The sequence below is a fragment of the Mustela erminea genome, chromosome 15 (assembly GCF_009829155.1).
Source record: "Mustela erminea isolate mMusErm1 chromosome 15, mMusErm1.Pri, whole genome shotgun sequence".
Lineage (NCBI taxonomy): Eukaryota > Metazoa > Chordata > Mammalia > Carnivora > Mustelidae > Mustela > Mustela erminea.
Genome location: NC_045628.1, coordinates 13,232,717 through 13,253,679, shown reverse-complemented (window position 1 = coordinate 13,253,679; position 20,963 = coordinate 13,232,717). Strand labels below are relative to the sequence as shown.

General features: G+C 39.3%; 1 protein-coding gene across 8 annotated transcripts in view; it reads left to right on the top strand.

Moving 5' to 3' along the window:
• The window catches only part of MBNL2 (muscleblind like splicing regulator 2), a 156,974-nt gene extending 150,163 nt beyond the window's left edge, over positions 1 to 6,811 (top strand). For 4 of the 8 annotated variants that reach the window (XM_032314981.1, XM_032314984.1, XM_032314985.1 and 1 more), the window contains one exon: positions 4,032 to 6,811. In XM_032314981.1, the coding sequence (XP_032170872.1) occupies positions 4,032 to 4,159 (128 nt within the window). In that variant the 3' untranslated portion in view covers positions 4,160 to 6,811. The remainder of the gene's footprint in view (positions 1 to 4,031) is intronic. The other 4 variants (XM_032314982.1, XM_032314986.1, XM_032314987.1 and 1 more) reach the window with 1 other exon arrangement.
• Positions 6,812 to 20,963: the final 14,152 nt, after the last annotated feature.

The following is a 20,963-nucleotide window of genomic DNA, read 5'->3' as shown; positions in this document are numbered from 1 at the left end:
CAAACAAGATTGACTAAAATCTTATTTTAGTGATTTATCCCCCTTCTTCATCATGGTTCTCCTTATGGGGGAAGATACTTAAATTTAAGAAGCGAGCGTATCAGAAAGATGGACAGAAGTACACCCTGTTCAGTATATTTTATTTCTGTCCTGTCCAATATGGTGTCGTGGTCCTTAGAAGCCCAAACAGCAGACCTGGGACTGAGGCAGGGTTTTTGCTTCCGTGAGCAGTTGTGCGTGTGGCCTCGGTCTGGAGGAAGCCTGGGGTAGAATGTGCTTGTATGTCCAGGCAAGGACTTCCTGGGGAGGGGCCCAGCAACCCCATGGTCCCTCTGTCCATCTGGCTCCTCCAGACAGTCCCTGCTTTCTCTGCCACAGTGCTCTAAACGGTACCCCATGGCTTCCCCTTTCCCTGGTTCCCAGGCTCCCACAACGGTTCTTCTGAGCACTGATGCCACTGGCACCATGAGAGGTATAGACCTGGCCTTTGGAACCCCTATTTCCCCTGGTCAATGCAGACTATCACTATACCCTGGAGGGGACTCCCATGCCCGTAGGTGGAGGGAGTTAACATCTTGAACTCATAGTGGCTTGCACAAGCAACTTTGTACATCGTGCAGACCAGTGAAAGCCATTTGTGCTGCTTTTTCTATGTCTACGAAAATATGACTGGCGATACTGACCTAGCTCTCAGGGTTCTGGCCAAAACCACTCAGAACCCCCTGGAAATCAAAGGGGCATCTATTCAAATAAAAACAAAACAACAGAGAGGGGATTTCTGGGGGACCCAATGTGGTAGCCATTTCTCTGACTTATAGCTCTGGCAGACCCCAGGAGAAGTTTCCATTGCCCCTTCCAAGAAAACACAGGCTGCAGGGCCTGGGGGTTGAGGAAGGAACTTTGATCTCAGTTTTGGCGAGCGTAGGGAAGGAAGGATGCCACTGACAGCCGGTCTGTCGAGGTCACTTTGGTGAATTGCGATTTAATTAACTGTTCTTTAAAATGGACAGGCTCAGGATTAGGACTTGTCAGATCGGATTCACAGCCCATGTTTCAGGGCCACATATAAAAAGAGCTCAGGTTGGGTGGGACAGAGGGAGAGAGAGAATCTTAAGTAGGCTCCATGCCCAGCGTGGAGCCCGATGTAGGGCTCGATCTCACAGCCCTAAGATCATGACCTGAGCAGAAATCAAGGGTCAGACTCAGCCAGCTGAGCCACCCAAGTGCCCCCAGCCTGCTGTTCTAAGAATGAACGTTTTGTGCCTATATTGAAATACTCAGACACCCTCTGAAGGTCTTGACCCTGCCAGCCATTAAAATTACAATGAAGATTAAAGACGTTTTTATATAGGACACATTTTATATATCCGTGTAGAATTGGAGACGCAACAGGGAATCACACAGATGTACCTTTTCATCTGATTTTAAGTTATGTTTCTTGATGCGAATTAAAAACATCTGAGTAAAGGGAGCCCATATTTAAAACTAGACAGAAGAATCCTCTTTCCCTCGAAATGGCTTCTCCACACCCTTCTCCCCACATCCAGCCCCTCCCCGCCCACACACACACTTGGCTTTTCTCTTCCCTCCAGAGCTATCCCCCAGCGGGAAACTGCCCTGTCCCCTCCATGGGCCCTCGGGCCCTTGTCTGACATCACACTGCAGTCTCCTGACGTCAGAAATAGCAATCAGATGGGCAGCAGGTAACTTCAGAAATACTCTGTAGCTGCTCCTCACCGGACTCCTGTCTGTATTTCCAGACTGTGTCTCCCCCCAGAGAACACTAAAGATTGTGCCAGCGAGCTCTATTTCTCAGGGGAGAAAAATTAATAATCAAGTTATATTTTTCAGAAAAATGTCACCACCCAAAAAATGAAACACGCACAGCTTTCTTACCTTCTAAAATCAAATCGCTTGGACCTCTTGAAGCTTGCAGCTGCCAGGAGAGTAATTCTTTTTTTCTTTTTTTTTTTTTTTTTTTTAATACCCCAGAGGATACTCCACAAGTTAGCTGAGGATAGAGACCAGGGTAGAGCCAGTTTCCTGGCCTAAACACCAGGCAGCTGTAATAGCGGACGGCTTCCTAATGTAACAGCCATTTATATTGTCTTTATCCATGTAATGGATCTGATATAGGCTGGGACAGGGGTAAGAGCAGGCTGGGTGAGTCTAGGTAATGTTCTGAGTGAACTTGAAGGTTAATTTACAGTTCATTTAAACCCAGGTGGTTGTACATATCTCTCTGTCAGGTATGAGTCCAAAGCATTGCTCTAACTCATTTCTATAATAGCCCATTGCTAGGCATGCTGTAGAATACTTTTCTTTCCAGGTGGCTAAGAATATCATTCTGTACAGCAATTTGGTGTCACTTAATAAGAAAGGATGTGAATATATTATAAAATATATATTATTTATGTATTGATTTTAAGAAATTGCAAGATTTTGTGCTGTAAATATTTTAGAAGGAGTCTTGCTAAAGTAAAAGGAAAGAAGAAAGAGAAAAGGACATGATTTGGTGTCCCGCAACACGTTCTTAATTTGGAACCTTACAGATGGCATTGAAGCTAAGGGACAAAATAGGATAATTCCTATTTAATAACCAAACATGTAAACTCAAAAGTGAAGTTATAATATGACCCTCTAAAGAATTTGGTATTGGCAATTTGCAGTGGCTAGTCAAAGATACCATGATAATACTTACATATCAGATCATTATATCTGATTTTTGTTTATCTGTCAGGATATAAGACAAGGAATGTGATTTTTCCCAATTAATTAAATTCCCAGGAACTTTGATGTTTTGAGTTTCCATTTAGTATAAATTTTAACATAAATGAGTTCTTGCTCTACTTTTATCAATTTCACGCAAATCTGTAGGTTCCAATAAATCAATGGATACTCCTGTCTATTTCATGGGAGGAATTACCTGAGTTGGTATTATCTGAGTATATTATGCAAACTGCAGGAACACCCACTTGAAAGAGAAAATATTTATATATGTGAATTCTAACATAGTGGCCTAAGAATTTATACATGGAAATGAGGCTCTTACTAAGAATTGGATCCCAGTATACGGGAATATTAGCTTGATCGTAAAGAATTTTCACTGGTTTCTTTCCCTAAACATAGGTTCTCGGCAGTTTAATAAGTAAATATTTCAGTAATTTCACAAAGATTGGTTTTGAAGCATTGCTCAAAGAGTAAATATTTTTGTTAGAAAGTGTTAAAAGGTTGGCTTTTTTAAAAGCTTGACATTTAGAGGACTGGGTCAGACAGGGCAAACTCCCTGTCTTTTTGCAAAGGTATGGAGTTGGAAATGAACTTGGAAATCAGGCTCCTGGGACCACGATTTGCATTTGATAGTTCAGCTTTGTCTGTGCTTTTGGATTTATTTAGAATGTTTTAACTGCTTTATTAGAATGTTGCCCCTTTTTCCCTTTGATCTGGGACATTCATACGTTCCCTGAATTTGAAACTGGTGGTTATTATTATACCTTGGGAACAAAATTACTTTTGATGGGAACACATCTCTGAATTTTATATGCAAGTTACCAAATAACACTTAATTTATGATACATTTAAAAGTATTTACATTTAACCTTTTCCCACAACTTGCCATGTACAAACTAATTCTCTGATTAGACTCCCTGATCATAATATTTAGCAAATACTAATTGGTTGATAACGGGAACATATCAGAAAGAGACATGAAGCAGGAACTAAAAAAGGAGATCAGGGCCCAGGCACACTCGGTGCCCACATATATATACGCTGTCTGAGTTTCACAGAAAAGACGATAGCGTGCATTCAAATCACCATTCGTCACAGCGGCCGCATGGCAGGAGTGCTTACGTGTAAAATTTTTCGGCACGAAGGGTGGGGATTGCTCAAAATTACGATTGCCTCAAAAGATGAAAATATATCCAAATGAGAAAGGGAAGAAAATCCCTGTTTTCAAAGAGTAAAACGTATGCTCGTTATTTTCCCTCTGAGAAGGATGTCTAAAGCACGCTTGTCTTTCTCTTTAACAGATAATTCTGAAATAATCAGCAGAAACGGAATGGAATGCCAAGAATCTGCATTGAGAATAACTAAACATTGTTACTGTACATACTATCCTGTTTCCTCCTCAATAGAATTGCCACAAACTGCATGCTAAATAAAGAATTAGTTCTTCCGGACAGACCACAACTGTAAGAAGCTAGTGCTGCTACATCATATATGAGTATTAAATATGGTATGCTTAGTATATTCCAACCTAAGATAGTTAACTACCTGAGACCAGCTGTGACGTTTAAAGACATAAAGGATAAAGTTTACTTTTCAAGGGTTTCTAAACATAGTTTCTGTCCTAGGAATATTGTCTTATCTCCATAACCATAGCTGATGCAGAAAAGTCCAACCAATGTACTCATTTCAATTGAGACGCTTTCCAAGTTAGCAATAAACAGTTAGCATTAGTTAAGAAATCTGTTCCGAGGGCAGGTTCGATTCAAACGCCAATTACTGTCATTTCATTTGCCCACTGGATCAAAGAGTGTGACTCGCTTCTTCACACCACGAATGCTGCAGCAAAGGTGAGAAGTGAAGTAAAACTCACACCTGTCCCACAGGTCTAAAATTTGAGTGGAAATTCAAGCACAAGTACGGGGGACACATCAGAGTGTGGTATTTGGTTTGCCTGGAGATGCCGCATTGAATCGTGTGATTCTAGAATAACATTAACTAGATTGAAAAAGAAACTTTGCACGGTATGAGCTTCATACCCCACCAAACAAAGTCTTGAAGGTATTATTTTACAAGTATATTTTTAAAGTTGTTTTATAAGAGAGACTTTGTAGAAGTGCCTAGATTTTGCCAGACTTCATCCAGCTTGACAAGAACGAGAGGCCCATGCCAACAGTCTAATCTAAGGGGTTAGTTTTTCCAACTCACCATCCGGTTGCCTATTACAGAATAACTTCTAAACTAAAAACCTAGTCAAACAACAAAGCTGTAGGTGAGGAGATCTGTATAATATTCTAATTTAAGTAAGTTTGAGTTTAGTCACTGAAAATTTGACTGTGACTTTAATCTAAATTACTATGTAAACAAAAAGTAGATAGTTTCACTTTTTAAAAAATCCATTACTGTTTTGCATTTCAAAAGTTGGATTAAAGGGTTGTAACTGACTACAGCATGGAAAAAAAATAGTTCTTTTAATTCTTTCACCTTAAAGCATATTTTATGTCTCAAAAGTATAAAAAACTTTAATACAAGTACATACATATTATATATACACATACATATATATACTATATATGAATGAAACATATTTTAATGTTGTTTACTTTTTTAAATACTTGGTTGATCTTCAAGGTAATAGCGATACAATGACATTTTGTTCAGAAAGTTTGTTTTAAAGTTTATTTTAAGCACTATCGTACCAAATATTTCATATTTCACATTTTATATGTTGCACATAGCGTATACAGTACCTACATAGTTTTTAAATTATTGTTTAAAAAACAAAACAGCTGTTATAAATGAATATTATGTGTAATTGTTTAAAACATCCATTTTCTTTGTGAACATATTAGCGATTGAAGTATTTTGACTTTTGAGATTGAATGTAAAATATTTTAAATTTTGGCATCACCGCCTATTCTGAAAACTAGATGCACCAACCATATCATTTTTTGTTGGAGAAAAAAAAAAAGAGATCCGCCATTTTAATTCATGTCGGTCGACGTCTAATGAGCATCTTATCTTGTAGATTTGATAACCCCATCGAAAGAAAATCCCATTCTAAGTGTGATCTTACGTAGTGCTTGTATCGTGGCATTTGTTTTAATTTGTGGGAAAGTATTGTATCTAACTTGTATTTCTTTGGTAGCTTCATCTTTATGTATTATTGATATTTGTAATTTTCTCAACTATAACAATGTAGTTATGCTACAACTTGCCTAAAACATTCAAACTTGTTTTCGTCTTTTCTTTTCTTTCTTTGTTATTTCACTTAAACTCATTGAGAACCTAGTACATTACGAAAAGGTGAATTACAGGAATCACTGAAATATTTTTGTAGACTAATTGTTGTCACGTTGTCTTTCTTTTGTTTCATGATTTTGATTTTTAAAATTATTAGCACACAGCTATTTTCAGCCCTTTAATAATGGAGCATCAAAAACATCACCCGTATCCCCAAACAGATATAGAAGACTGTATTTTTACTATGATATCCATTTTCCAGAATTGTGATTATAATATGCAAAGAGTCATAAATATGCCATTTACAATAAGGAGGAGGCAAGGCAAATGCATAGATGTACAAATATATGTACAACAGATTTTGCTTTTTATTTATTTATAATGTAATTTTATAGAATAATTCTGGGATTTGAGAGGATCTAAAACTATTTTTCTGTATAAATATTATTTGCCAAAAGTTTGTTTATATTCAGAAGTCTGACTATGATGAATAAATCTTAAATGCTTTGTTTAATTACAAAAATAAAATCACCAATATCCAAGACATGAAGATAGCAGTTCAACAAATACTGTAGTTAAGAGATGAACTCGCCACTTGTATGGGAACTACATTTCACTCTTGGTTTTCAGGAATATAACAGCACTTCACAGAAATATTCGTTCAGCCATACCACTGGTAACATTTCTACTAAATCTTTCTGTAACACTTAAAGAATTCCCTCATTCATTACCTTACAGTGTAAACAGGAGTCTAATTTGTATCAACTCTATGTTTTGGTTGTAATATTCAGTTCACTCACCCAATGTACAACCAATGAAATAAAAGAAGCATTTAAAAGGATTTCTAGTCTTTCTCCTTTCTGTGTTGAGACAGGTGGATCCTTAGCCGAATGAAACCGTCTTCACGGTCGCGGAGAAAACCTTTGGTGACTTCAAACGAAGGCAAGCTCTGGTCTTCAAGTGGGAGATTGATGAGTTTTGCATTTTTGGCTTTGGCTTTCTAACAATAAGAAAAGCAACTTAAAGGGATCATTTTGGAAGTTCTTCTGAAATTAGAAGTAAAGATAAACTCCGCCACTTGGCCCTCCTCTTCGGGATTCGGCCAGATAATGAAGAGAACTTTAGTAACCAAATGGGAACAATATGTCCGTTTCTTCCACTAACCCACAGGACAGGCTTCCGGCAAGAGCCTGACAGGAGGACACGGCTTATAGCTGTGGCTGCCGAGAGAGGCAGAATGGGGAGGCCTGTTCCCTGCAGACATCAAGGCCAAGTGGGCTAAGACGACAAGAGTTGAGTGTGACACCTGAGGGCAGCTGTCCGGCAAGGAGACACCCCCCACCCACGAGGTGGTGCACACCTTCTTGCCTTTCTTCTTCCTCAGCCCTTTGGGTCCCATGGTATTTCTCAAGGAGGGTGGCACTAGCTGTTGGGTTGGAACGGTCCTTGTCACGCAGAGATCAGTAGAAATCACCTCCTCTACAGGCCCAGACAGGAATGGGGGGCACGGGGGTGGAGGGCAAGAAGTTTTTTTCCAGGGCAGATCTAAAGCTTCAGCCTTCTGAGTGGTTATGATACCCCTTAAAAGGAAGAGTAAGAAACAAACATTCAACAGATCTGTGAGATGCAAAATAAAGGCGCTTATATTTTTTAACTGTGCCATCAGGATTCACACCTTTGCAGGTGTTTGAAAAACTGGCCACCTGTGTGGACCAGCAATGTTTTTATTGTAACGCAGAAGAAAAGCTGCTGTCATATCAGATACTCGTGACAAGAAAACATTCTTTGTTAATAGTTGAGTTCAAGGTATCAACTTAGGGAAACAAGTTGTTATCTTGAGGGAAAGATCTAAGACAAACTGTCCCTAAAATTTTCTCACCTGGTTTTAGGAAGTGTCATTTCAATCAGTAGACTGACTTTTCATGGTACCACATCAAAATCAAAAGTGAAACTTAAACCCGAGAGAGTAAAACTAGTTCACCCCTTCAGCATAGAAAATAGTTACATATAAAATATCATTATTCTACAATTACCTGCCAAAAGAGAAGGGTTATTTAAACCCAGAAGTATACTCTTTTATTATTAATCAAGTTCTTTCACAACCCTTCAAAAGATTTTAGGGACAGCCAGGCAAACCAAAATACAGTTCAGTATTCTAGTGTTTGCAGGGATTAAATACTGGCGTGCTAGAGAATGATGGCTTCTTCCCCAAAACATCCTAGTGCATCTGAAATACTAGGCTGTTATTGCCATTGGACTGCTCTGTCTCCACAGAAATGACAGAGTCACTATGACTACGTACGATTAATACAAAATGAAACAATAATGAATTCCTTACTCTTGGTTGGGGAGGTGGAGAGCAGGATAGGGGTGGGTGCAGTGGAACTGACCTAACTTCTATGCCAAGTCCTAAGCTAAACGGTCTCTGTAGGTTTTTGATAAGCCCATCCTGTGTCATTGAAGAGAATTACTAATCACTGAGAAGTAAATTCTAACTACTACAAAGATTCCGACTCAAGGCATACAGAGATTCTGCTGTGAGCACTGGCCTCATTCTGGATCAGCAGTATCTTTCAGGGTCTGCCTGGGGTGACTCAAGCTACAGCTCGGCCAAAAACCTTGGCCTGACTCATTCCAACTGCATATGACCTCACTGTCTCCATCTCATGTGGCCGTTAGGAAAAAAACAACAGCCCGCCCGTTCTAGGTGTCCCTTTAGCCACCACCAAAGTAAATGCCGTACGTGCTACTTGGCTTGTATTTTAATCCAACCCTTCAGATTGCCCCTCCAAATTTGGTGAAAACCCATCAAGCTGTTTTCATGATAAGATATGGCCAGACACTAACTTTGTTTGGTTCATATACACTTGACATAATCCTTAGCATCACCAGGGAGCTATTATACCCATCAAGTAAACAAGAAGTCAAGGCTCATAAGAATTACATAACCCTGGCTTGTCTTACTTCTACGGTCAGGTTGACATGAGCTTTCTTTCTGGCATCCTCCAGGTCAGAATTTCAGAAAAGAATTCAGAGTAAAGCATCCATCCAGGTTTAAGGTGAAGCTATAATAAAGAGTCCTTTACTGGGTTATGAAAGCAGGTTTTCTTCCTTATCACAGGAATATGATGTATGACTGGGTGTGGTGCAAAAATAACACTGTTATGCTGAAAATAAGTAAAAAAATATTAAAAATTAAAAGAAAAGTATATGATGTATGAAATATTTTGAAGCTATGGCTGCAAAGTCCTCTTCTAGATTTGGGATGCAGCCTAATTCTGAGGACCAGAGGGGACTGGAAGGGATCCTATGCTAATCATCTCTCCAGTGTTACCGGTTTTTGTTTTGTTGTTGTTGTTTTACCAGCTTTCTCTATGGTTCTCTTGAAATCAAAAATAATGAAAGCCATTGTGATTTTCTCAATAAGGACATGCCATCAAGTCATGATGAAGCAGCCCCTGGGAAAAATGGATTTCTGGATAAGGATCCCACACGGGTCCCAGAAGCCCTAAAATCCAACTGTGTCCAGAGAGCCCGCCATGTTAGATTTTGGTAGTGTTCCTTTCTCTGCTAACTTCACCAGGGTTTTCCCAGGACTCTGGCTTGTAGAAGCACAGGAAGGAATTATTTATCAGTCTTCATGCGTAAACTCAAACGGTCCAAGTTAGGGAAGTCTAACTCTTCCTTTGCTTGAGAAGCCCTCCTTCACACAAGGGGCGACCCCACAGAAGCACCGAAGCGTAACAGGAGCCAAGAGCCCTAACGGCGAGGGGCTCTTGGCTCCTGAGCTGCAGCTTCCAGTAGGTTCTGCAGTGCAGAGCTGCAAAGCCACTCATATAAAAACCTGGGGTTTCTGACAGGGAGAAGAGTGCGTTCCAAGTAGCACAACAGTTTAAGAAAGACCTGCTTCCTCCGCTCTAGCTAGGCCCGAGCGAACAGACAGGTACACAGAAATAACAAGCACACTACAGATTAAGCTCCTAGTCAGCACCTGCAGACACAGGTGCACACAGTTACAGGGAGAGCAACCTTCACACGTTACTACCCATAAACACAAAGTTGAGGCTTTTTCGGAAAGGGAAGATCAGGGTCCGCACTTCACAATGGTCGAATGGTCTAGTGGTTTCCAGTCAGACTGCCCAAGTCGGACTCTCCACTCAGCATTCTATAGCTACTAAGCTTCGGGATTTTTCATCAGGAAGCTGAGGCTGACCATAGGATCTACCTCACCAGGACGTTATAAGGATTAAATTAAAGAAGATACACTGACCACAAAACAGAGTTTGACACATGGCAAACTCTCGGTGAGCGGGAGTTACTGTTCTTAAAATGATATTAAAATAAGCTCTTGTGTTTCCCTGTAAATATTTACGTCCGCTTTCTAACCAAACATCTCTTGGCAACAAAGAGGCACCTCTTCTATTTCCTTGATGACAATTAATGTCAAAAGCTGACAGGCAAATTATAGGGAATTTATAATCTCAAATGATGAGTCGCATTATTTCTGTGGAAGCCTACAATTATTTCAATTCAACAAATGTTCCTTGAGCCCTGACTAAGCATGGCTAGATGCTCAAGGGCCGTGAACATGAGCAAAGTCCAATTCCTACCCTCAAGAAGCTTTCCATGTAGCAGAAGAGGAAGAAGGAAGCTGGGAACAACAGGGAAAGGATAAAGCCCTCTGTGTGAGTTTCTTAGAGATACCGTGACAAAGCCCCACAGAGGGCAGCTGACAACAGAAATGTATTCCCTCACAGTTCTGGAAGCTAGCAGTCTGGAACTGAGGTGTTTGCAGCACCCTGCTCCCTCTGACTCTGGATAGAATCCTTCTGTGTGTCTTCCTATTCTCTGCTGGTGGCCATTAGTCCTTGACATTCCTTGGTCCACAACTGATCGCTCCAATCTCAACCTCTATCATCACGTGACCCTCTCCCTGTGACTCTGTCTTAAAGCTATCTTCTTTGTTTTTGGTGGGGTTTTTAAATTTTTTTTTTAATTTATTTATTTGACACAGAGAGATCACAAGTAAGCAGAGAGGCAGATAGAAAGAGAGAGAGAGAGGAGGAAGCAGGCTCCCCGTTGAGCAGAGAGCCCAATGCGGGGCTCGATCCCAGGACCCTGAGATCATGACCTGAGCCAAAGACAGAGGCCTTAACTGACCTACCCAGGTGCTCCTAAAGCTATCTTCTTAAAAGGTTACCAGTCATGTGGGATTAGGACCCACCCCATGACCTTGATTATATTATCAAATATTGATTATATCTTACAAAGTTCCTTTTTCCAAAAAGGTCACATTCACAGGTACCAGGGGCTGGGATGTCAATTTATCATCCTGAGGAACACAATTCCATCTACAACTAATAGGAGCCTAAATGAAGGTTGGTTTATATAGATTTCAACACATCAACAAAAGGGTATGTGTTGCCTTTCCAATAAAGAGATTCTACCTACACAATGTAACGTGACCAATCATGACCGCCAGGCCTCTTTCATTTGTTTGCTTTGTTCTGTTTTTGTTTGCAGACTGAGGTGGTTGGACTACAAGGTCTCTAACTTCTAGATGCAATATTCTGTGATTTGGTCAGCAACCTAGCACATTCTTGATTAGCCCTGATGTTTATTTTAGTTGGTAATGTTGATTTGCAAATCTGTGTCATTGTTTGTAAGTTTTTGGTGATTGGATTGGTTTTTCTTCATCCATGATGTGGGGACGGGCTCTTTCTTTCCACATGCATGAGGAATTTTGGCAGTCAAGCACAAGAAGCTGTAGCCACGCTTGGCTATTCCTAGCCAAGCCAAGTGTTCTATCTGCAGCAAAAACAGTGATATCAAACATTTTCTGAGCCCTCATATCATGATAACCTCTTACCATGACTCATCTCATTTAATCTTTGCAACCCTGTATGGTTGATCTATTATTAGTGCCCCCAATTTACAGATGAGAAAACTGAGCACTGGAAAGATTAGACAACTCAACCAAAGTCCGAAGTCTATAGTAAAATGGGCATTGAAACCAGGAAGTCTGGCTCTAGATCCACAGTGTTTTACTACCCCACTACTCCCAAATGTGGTCCTTGAACCTCTTTTGGGAGAACCTGGCCTCTTGTTAGAAATGCAGAATCCCAGGCCCCACCCAGACCTACTGAGGCTGCAGCTGCATTTTAGCCACATCCTCGGTGATTCACAAGTACATTAAAATCTGAGAAGTGGGGGCGCCTGGGTGGCTCAGTAGGTTAAGCCTCTGCCTTCAGCTCTAATCATGCTCTCAGGGTCATGATCTCAGGGGGCACCTGGGTGGCTTAGTAGGTTAAGCCTCTGCCTTCAGCTCTAGTCATGATCTCAAGTCCTGTATCGGGCTCTCTGCTCGGCAGGAGCCTGCTTCCCTCTCTCTCTCTCTGCCTGCCTCTCTGCCTACTTGTGATCTTGATCTCTCTCTGTGTCAAAAAAAAAAAAAAAAAAAAAAATCTGAGAAGTGGCACCATGCTAATCAGGGCCAACCCCCCTGCTAGAGGCTCTGTTGACTCTAGAAAGCAGACCAATAGAAGACCAATACCAACATCTAACCATTTTGATACCCCTCTCCAATAAATAGACTCAAAAGAATTGTGATTAATTGGATGCAAATGGTGGCCTCCCTGATTTGACTCCTGTCTTTTCTCCATATAATAACCACTACTTTCATTAAAAAAAAAAAGGCCTAACTGTGCCTTCAGCTCAGCTCAGGTCATGATATCTCAACATCATCCCAATCAGAAGTGGGTCCACGCCAGCTTTTGTGGGGTCTGAAGGCTATAAAATTGCAGAGAGAGGCATCTTTAAAAATTTTTTAAAAATGAATATGGAATTAAATATGAAAATAAATATACAGAAACACATAAACAACATACCATTTTTATAAATTAACCATTTGACACACCTCTATAATTACTTAAGTTCTTTACTGTATCCCTTTTTAATTATATCCTCCTATGACAACACTTTTGTAATACCATTTTCCATATAGAGAACAGAAATGTAATTCAATCTTCAAGCACTGTCGGCTACATTTTTTCTTAGTATTAATGTTTTTGAATTGATAATTTAACATTCTAAGTTCATACACACACAAAGCTTTTTGGACACCTACAGATTCATGCCCTACAAACACAAAAATTTTAGTTAAGTTCTAATTTTCATATATCTGATCTAAAAAGAAGAAAAATTGGGCCCCTGGGTGGCACAGTGGGTTAAGCCTTGTCTTCAGCTCAGGTCACGATCTCAGGGTCCTGGGATCAAGTCCCACATCAGGCTCTCTGCTCAGCAGGGAGCCTGATTCCCCCCTTTCTCTCCGCCTGCCTCTCTGCCTACTTATGATCTCTCTCTGTCAAATAAATAAATAAAATCTTTAAAAAAATAAATAAAAAGAAGAAAAATTATTGGGCATTTATAACTGTTTATATTTTGTTATCCTGAGAGATAAGCATCAATAAAGACCAAATCCTCTGCTTAGAATTTTATGCATCTGATATCTAGAAGACTTGTCCATGAACTATATACATATACAGGATTTCATATAATCATTTATACAAGATTACAGATCGTGTTTTCTCTTCCACTACCCACTTACTTCAAGACCTGGGTGCTATAAGGTACACTCTCACTGCAATGCAAACCTCTGGCTCTGAACCTTCATGTCTTTATACCAGATCAGGTGGTACTTACACTGAGATGGCAAGGAGCAACAGAATCATGTACAGAAATGGCTATGGACCCATATATTTATATTTTATGAAACCCAAGGTAAAAGAATACCTGCTCAAAGTCCTCAGAGCCAGATCCTAAAACTGACTACAGCCACTCCAAAGCCACCCCTCAAAAGGGAGTATGACAGAAGGGAAGTTAATGTGGAAAAAGACAGCGGTCCTCAACAATTGAAAGTTGTCTAGAACCATGACCAGATAAACGTACTGCTAGGGTTTCTCCCAGGTCCTTGAAAAGACTCATGCAAATAAGTTGTCCTAAAGCTTAAGCTTCATTAGTTTCATTGTTTATCTGCCTCTATGCTCTACTTAAAAACCCAAACAAAGGGTGCCTGTTTAGCTCAGCAGGTTAAGCATGTGTCTTCAGCTCAGGTCATATCAGGGTTCTAAGATCAAGCCTGGTGTAGGGCTCCCTGCTCAGTGGGGAGTCTGCTTCTCTCTCTCTCTCTCTTCCCATCCCCATGCTTGTTTTTTTTCTCTCTCTCTCCTTTTCTCAAATAAATAAAATCTTTAAAAACAATATTCAAAGCTCCAATATTCAATGGTCTTCCACTGCTGTTATGATGAAAGAAAAAAATCAAAGATGACACAACTAATGGAAAAATATTCCATGCTTATGGATTGGAAGGACCAATATTATTAAAATGTCCATACTACCCAAAGCAATCTATAGATTTAATGCAATCCTTATAAAAGTACCAATGACATTTTTCACAGAACTAGAAAGAATAATCCTAAAATTTGTATGGAACCAGAAAAGACCCCAGAGATCCAAAACAATCTCGAGAAAGAAAAACAAAGCTAGAAGTGTCACAATCCCAGATTTTGAAATATACTACAAAGATGTAATAAAACAATATGGTATTGGCACAAAACTAGATGCATAGACCAATTGAACAGAACAGAGAGCCCAGAAATATGGTCACATGAACGGTCATACTTATATGGTCAATTAATCTACAACAGTGGAGGCAAGAATATACAATGGAAAAAAGACAATTTAGTCAACAAATGGTGCTAGGAAAACTGAACAGCTACATGCGAAAGAATGAAACTGGACCACTTCTTTACACCATACACGAAAATAAGCTCAAAATGTATTAACAACCTAAATGTGAAACTGAAACCATAAAACTCCTAGAAAAAAAAATAGGCAGTAATTTCTTTGACATTAGCCACAGAAATATTTTTCTAGGTATGTCTCCTTAAGTAAAACAAATAAAAACAAAAACTATTGGGACTACACCAAAATAAAAAGCTTCTGCACAGCAAAGGAAACCATCAACAAAACGAAAAGGCAACCTACTGAATTGGAGAAGATATTTGCAAATGATATCTCCAATAAGGGGTTAATATCCAAAATAGATAAAGAATTTATATAACACAACACCAAAGAAATAAATAATCCAACTAAAAATGGGCAGAGGACCCAAATAGATATTTTTTCAAAGATGACATACAGATGGCCAACAGATGCATGAAAAGATGCTCAGCTTCTCTAATAATCAAACAGAAACCACAGGGAAATATCACCTTAAAACTGTAGGAATGGCTAAAATCAAAAACACAAGAAATAAATGATAGTGAAGATGTGGAGAAAAAAGAACCCTTGTGCACTATTGGTAGGAATGCAAATTGGTGTCCCCACTGTGAAAAACAGTATGGAGATTACTCAAAAAATTAAAAATGGAGATACCATATGATCCAGTAATTCCACTACCAAGTGTTTATCCATAAAAAACAAAAACACAAATTTGAGAAGATACATGCCCCCATGTATTTATTGCAACATTATTTACAACAGTTAAGATATGGAAACAGCCTCAATGTCTAGACATAGATGGCTAAAGATGTGGCATCTATAATGGAATATTACTCGACCATAAAAAAGAATGACATCTTGCCATTTACAACATGAACAGAGCTAGAGTATAAAGCCAAGTGAAATAAATCAGCCTGAGAAAGACAAATATCATATGATTTCACTCGTATGTGGAACTTAAGAAACCAAACAAAGAAGACAGACAAACAAAAAAACAGACTTAAAAAAATGTTTTATTTATTTGACACAGAGATAGAGAGTATAAGTAGGCAGAGCAGCAGGCAGAAGGAGAAGGAGAAGTAGGGGCTGAGTGGGGACCCAATACAGGGCTTGATCCCACGACCCTGGGATCATGACCTGAGACTAGGCAGCCGCTTAATGGACTGAGCCACCCAGGCATCCCCCCAAAACAGACTCTTAAATACAGAGAACAAACTAGAGGTTGCCAGAGGAAAAGCGGTGGGGGTTGTGAAATAAAGGGGATTAAGACCACACTTACCTTGATGAGTACTGGGCATGCACAGAATTATTGAATCTTTAGATCATATACCTGAAACTAATGTAATATTATATGTATGTAATGTAACATTCTGTGTTAATTATGCTTCAGTTTTAAAAGGTGGGGAAGAAAAATAGAAACCAAAACAGAACAAGATCCAATTCTCAATGGTTTTCTCATTGGAGAACTGCCCTTATGATAAAAACCAAACCCTTTACCATGGCCAACAATATCTCCAACCTCATCCAATGTCATATTCCACTGTGCTAATCATTGTCCAATCTCTCAGACCTCTCTTCTGTTTCTCAAAAACAGAGAGTCCTTTCTGCTTCCTGAATTCCTGTTCCTTTGCCTGAAACGTTCAGTCTCTTCCCTTGGGCATGGCAACATCATTGACCAACTGGAATTTCATTGGCTACTGAGAGCCCCCTTGTCCAATGTCTCTTTCTTCAGCTGGCATGGCCTTTGTCCAGTTCATTGAGAGAGGGGTATACAGGCCCAACTTTGCCCAGCTGGAGGCAACACTGAAGGGTCATCTCTCACTCCCCACGGGGTGGGCTGAGGCCTTTGTTGAGATTGTCGCAACCCCTTTTCCCCCCCTCCAAATCCTGCTTTCTTCCCCTCCACACAGGTTGGAATCTCTACCTCAGAGTCTCTTCTCAGGGAATCCAAACTTTAACAGAGAGGCAAACCTACCATAGATTAATTCCATTATTCAAGCATTTGATTTCCTTTTAAACTGATGCAAGAAATATATTTAAAGTCACGATTTGATTCTTTTTGACAAAGAAGATTGTTTGCTTATAAAAAAAAAATGCCTTGCCTGAGAGAATATTAAATTAATCATAGAAGAAAAAGGAGAATGACAAGAAAGAAGTCAAAACTGAAGTATTTTTTTATTATATATTCCAAAAACCAGCAATATATCACCTACTGTAAGGGGAAATACAGTTTTTATTAAAAAAAAAAAAAAGAAAAAAAAGGAAAGAAACATTAGTGAAAGTCACGTTTAACTTAGTCCAAATTTTTACTCTTAGTCTTTTATATTCCTGAGCCTTATGTCAATTCTTATTTGAAAAGAAACCGGAAAAATGATGAAATTGGTTCTCACGAAAGCCAGATATCTTCGTATAAGGTTAAAGCAAAGGCTGCGTTTGGTAAGCATAATCCTGGAGTGGGATTCAGTGACAGAACACAAGAAATATGAAACTCCAGAATGCTGCCTGCTCAACCCATCACAGCCCTTTCAAAGCTACCTGAAGTGACCTGTGTCATTCTCAGTGTTTGCAAGCTGAAGCAGGTCACCCTTGGGAATCAATTCAGTTCATATGTGCACCATTGATGATGAAATTCTCCATTAAGACAGCAAGGAGTAATTAAGGAAATGTATACACATAATCAATACCGAGATTATCCCAACTCCTCCAAGAGTCATCAACATGTTTCAGGTAAAAACCACATATTTGGTGGTTTTGCTCTGGCAGGTATCCTCACAGAGATCAATTAACATACCTAGGGCCCAACTAGTTAAAAACATGGAGAAGGTAACTGCTATATTGGACCCACAGGAGCTGCTGGGGCACATGGGAGCTGGGTCAATCTGGAAGCCCTTTGCTGAGCCTTGTTCTGGGCTGACAGACACCACATGTCGTTCTGTGGCATTAAAAGGCAGGGCTGCATTGTGACCTGGAGCATGGCCCTGGTAATCAAGCTCCTGTGTGTAGCCAAGCTCCCCACTCTCTGTGTGACCAGGGGCACAACTCTTCATCCTGTTTTCCTCCCTGTGGAGAGGGGGCCGATGATAAAAGTGCCAGCCTCCGAAGGGGACCATGAGAATGAAGGGAGTTAACAGCCACAAAACTCTTAGAACTGGGCCTGGAATGTGGAAGCATGAGTTGTCTTTGAAAAACAAATCAAACTTCAACAAGTTTGTCCTTTGAAAGGAGTTTCTCTCTTTGTGTATCTTTTCTGTGACTAGACAGCCTCTGCCCTGCTCCTGGGGGGCAAAGGGAACTGGGAAAGCCAGGGGGCCTCAAGGCAGAGTTAGGTAGACCCGTGTGCCAGTCGTCAGATGCTGGCTGAGCTCCTTTTCACATCTTACAGTAAGGAACCTTCCAGACTGCCATTTCCGGGGGGCACAACAGGGTCAATGCAAGGAATGAGTCTTTGGTGGAAAACAAAGAAGACAGCTGAATCAAATATTAAAAACATCTCTTTGAGGGACACCTTAGGTGGCTGCCTCCTGGGATCGAGCTCCACCTTGGGCTCCTTGCTCAGCAGGGAGCCTGCTTCTCCCTGCCTGCTGCTCCCCCTGCTTGCGCTTACTCTCTCCCTCTCTCCCCCCCTTCTCTCTCTCTCTGCCAAATAAATAAATAAATAAAAATCTTAAACAAAACAAAACCAAAAAACACATCTCTTTGAAGGCAACAAGGAGCTTTCTAGAAAGTAAGAAATGTTGTTAATGGAATATCTTTAAAAATGAAAACAACCAGAAGAGCCATAATGAACAAAATATCAAACTTGTGAACAAAGCCTGGCTGTTGCTGTTTGTTGGACTTGCCACCCTGTGTTACTGTGCAGCAGAAACTGTCCCTTCTAATATGGCATAATCCACCCCCACCCCCACCCCAGGTTGGGTTTGTGAGGGTAGACACTGGCCTGACGTCAGATGGGGCCACATGGGGCTCTATTATAATCAGGTTTTTTAACTGTTGAAGTTTCGTTCACTTTTTCCCCTTGGTCCACAGTATGAGAGGATATTCTGAAAAGTATATATATTTTGCATAGGTGAGGATATCTTAGAAAGTGCACACATTTTTCCTTCTGCTTCAGGCTGCAATATAGCTCTATAGGGCCCTGCAATCTGGCTGTTTGAATGATTGAAAATAAAATCCATAGATTTAAGAGGTTATCCCTGTTCTAAGATAGAGAAACAATACTGTCATGAAAACAAGATTTTCTCTAATTACATATTTGCTATTCTTTGTACTCTTCTCTTCTATAGAAAGTTTTTTAAGTCTTGATAAATTCCCCCATGGACTTGATTTCACCACCCACAGTTTGAAAGACACTGTTCTAGGGTAACTGCTAAGAGTAACCATGGAGAGTCCAATTTCCAAATGGAAAAAAAAGTTCAGAAAGATAAAATCAACCAATTCAAAAGAAGGTGAGAATGGAGAAATAAAAAGAAAGAGAGAAACTGAAAAAAGAAAATACATAGAAATCACAAAAGAAGATAATAGGAATAATTATAAATGTCATTAATGACAAGACATATAAGAAGACTGATTTCTCTAATACATTACTGCCTGACTGGATTATCTTGTTTATTTTTTATTTTTTTGATGATTTTATTTAAAATTTATTTATTTGAAAGAAAGAGAATGAGAGAGCATGAGAAGGAGGAGGGTCAGAGGGAGAAGAGGACTCCCCGCTGAGCAGAGAGCCCGATGTGGGTCTTGATCCTGGGACTCAAGGATCATGACCAGAGCTGAAGGCAGTCACTTAAGCAACTGAGCCACCCAGGGGCCCCCAGACTGGATTATGTTTAAGTCTAGGTATGTGATGTTTACAATAAGCACATCAAAAACATAAACACACACAGAAAGTTGGAAAATCAAAAAATGAAAGAGAAGTTAGGAAAAACTAATCAAAAGTAAGCAGGTATAACTACATGTATATCAGATAAATAAGTTTTAAAGGCAAAAGCAAAGTTAGCCATTTTAAAAGGCCACTTTCTGATGATCAAATGGCCACTTCACCAGGGATATCAGTTCTATACTGTTATGCACATAATAACATACATACAAAATATATAAGCAATAATTGATAGAACGATGAGTAATCCTCATAGTAGGAAATTTAATGTATTTGCTTAGTAATGAACTGATCAAGTAAGATCAAGTACCTGAGGAAATATTTTACATATTTAAAGAACACTATCAACATGCTTGTTCTAATGAACATGAAACTCAAACATAAAGTAGTATGTGTGATTTTCTTGCACCTAAGGGACATTTACAGAAACTGACTCTGTGCCAGGCTATTAATAAATCATAACTATCACTTATCCAATCACATTTTTTCCTGATAAAAAATACAACTATTAGAAATTAATGATAAAATAACTAGAAATTCCAGTTTTTTAGTAATTTAAGAACAGTCTCCTGAATGAAAGCGTAATGGAAATTAGAAAACATTGAATGGAACAATAATGAGATGTATGTGCCCTTTAAAGATGCAAATAAAATGATGAAGGAAAATGTATAGCCTCAGATAGTTACATTAGGAAAGAAAGGCTCCAAATTAATAAATCAACATCCAAATTAAAAAAACAAAACAAAAAAAGCAGCATAATTCTCAACAAAGTATAAAGAAGAGAATAATCTATGTAAGAGAAATTTTCCCTAAAACAGAAGATAAAGGTGTAAGGTAAGAATCAAGAAATCAAGTATGTGGTTACCAGAAAAGCATAATTCAACAGACAAACCTTTGAAAAGGGAAGTCACGCAAAGAGAGGGAGAGGCCATCAATAAAGAATATACTGATTGACATTTTTTTACAGTGACATAACTGAAGACACAACTCAGATTAACAGGATTGGGAAAAGATCATATGCACAATTTATGCCAATACCATCCCTGGAAAACACAAGTTACCAAAACACCTCCAAAAAGAAATAGAAAATAAAAGTAGATTCTACATTCTACCAATCAATCAAATTTAATCTGTGGTTAAAAGTTAGTCACTCTTACACACACACACACACACACACACATGCACGCACATACATTATCAGGTGTGGTCAACTTTATGGGTCATTTTTACCAAACATTCAATAATAAGAAAATCTAATTTTATACAAGATTTTTAAAATGATAGGAAAAAAGAAGCATGCCCCCATCTCATGTTAATAACAAAGTAAGGATAAAAT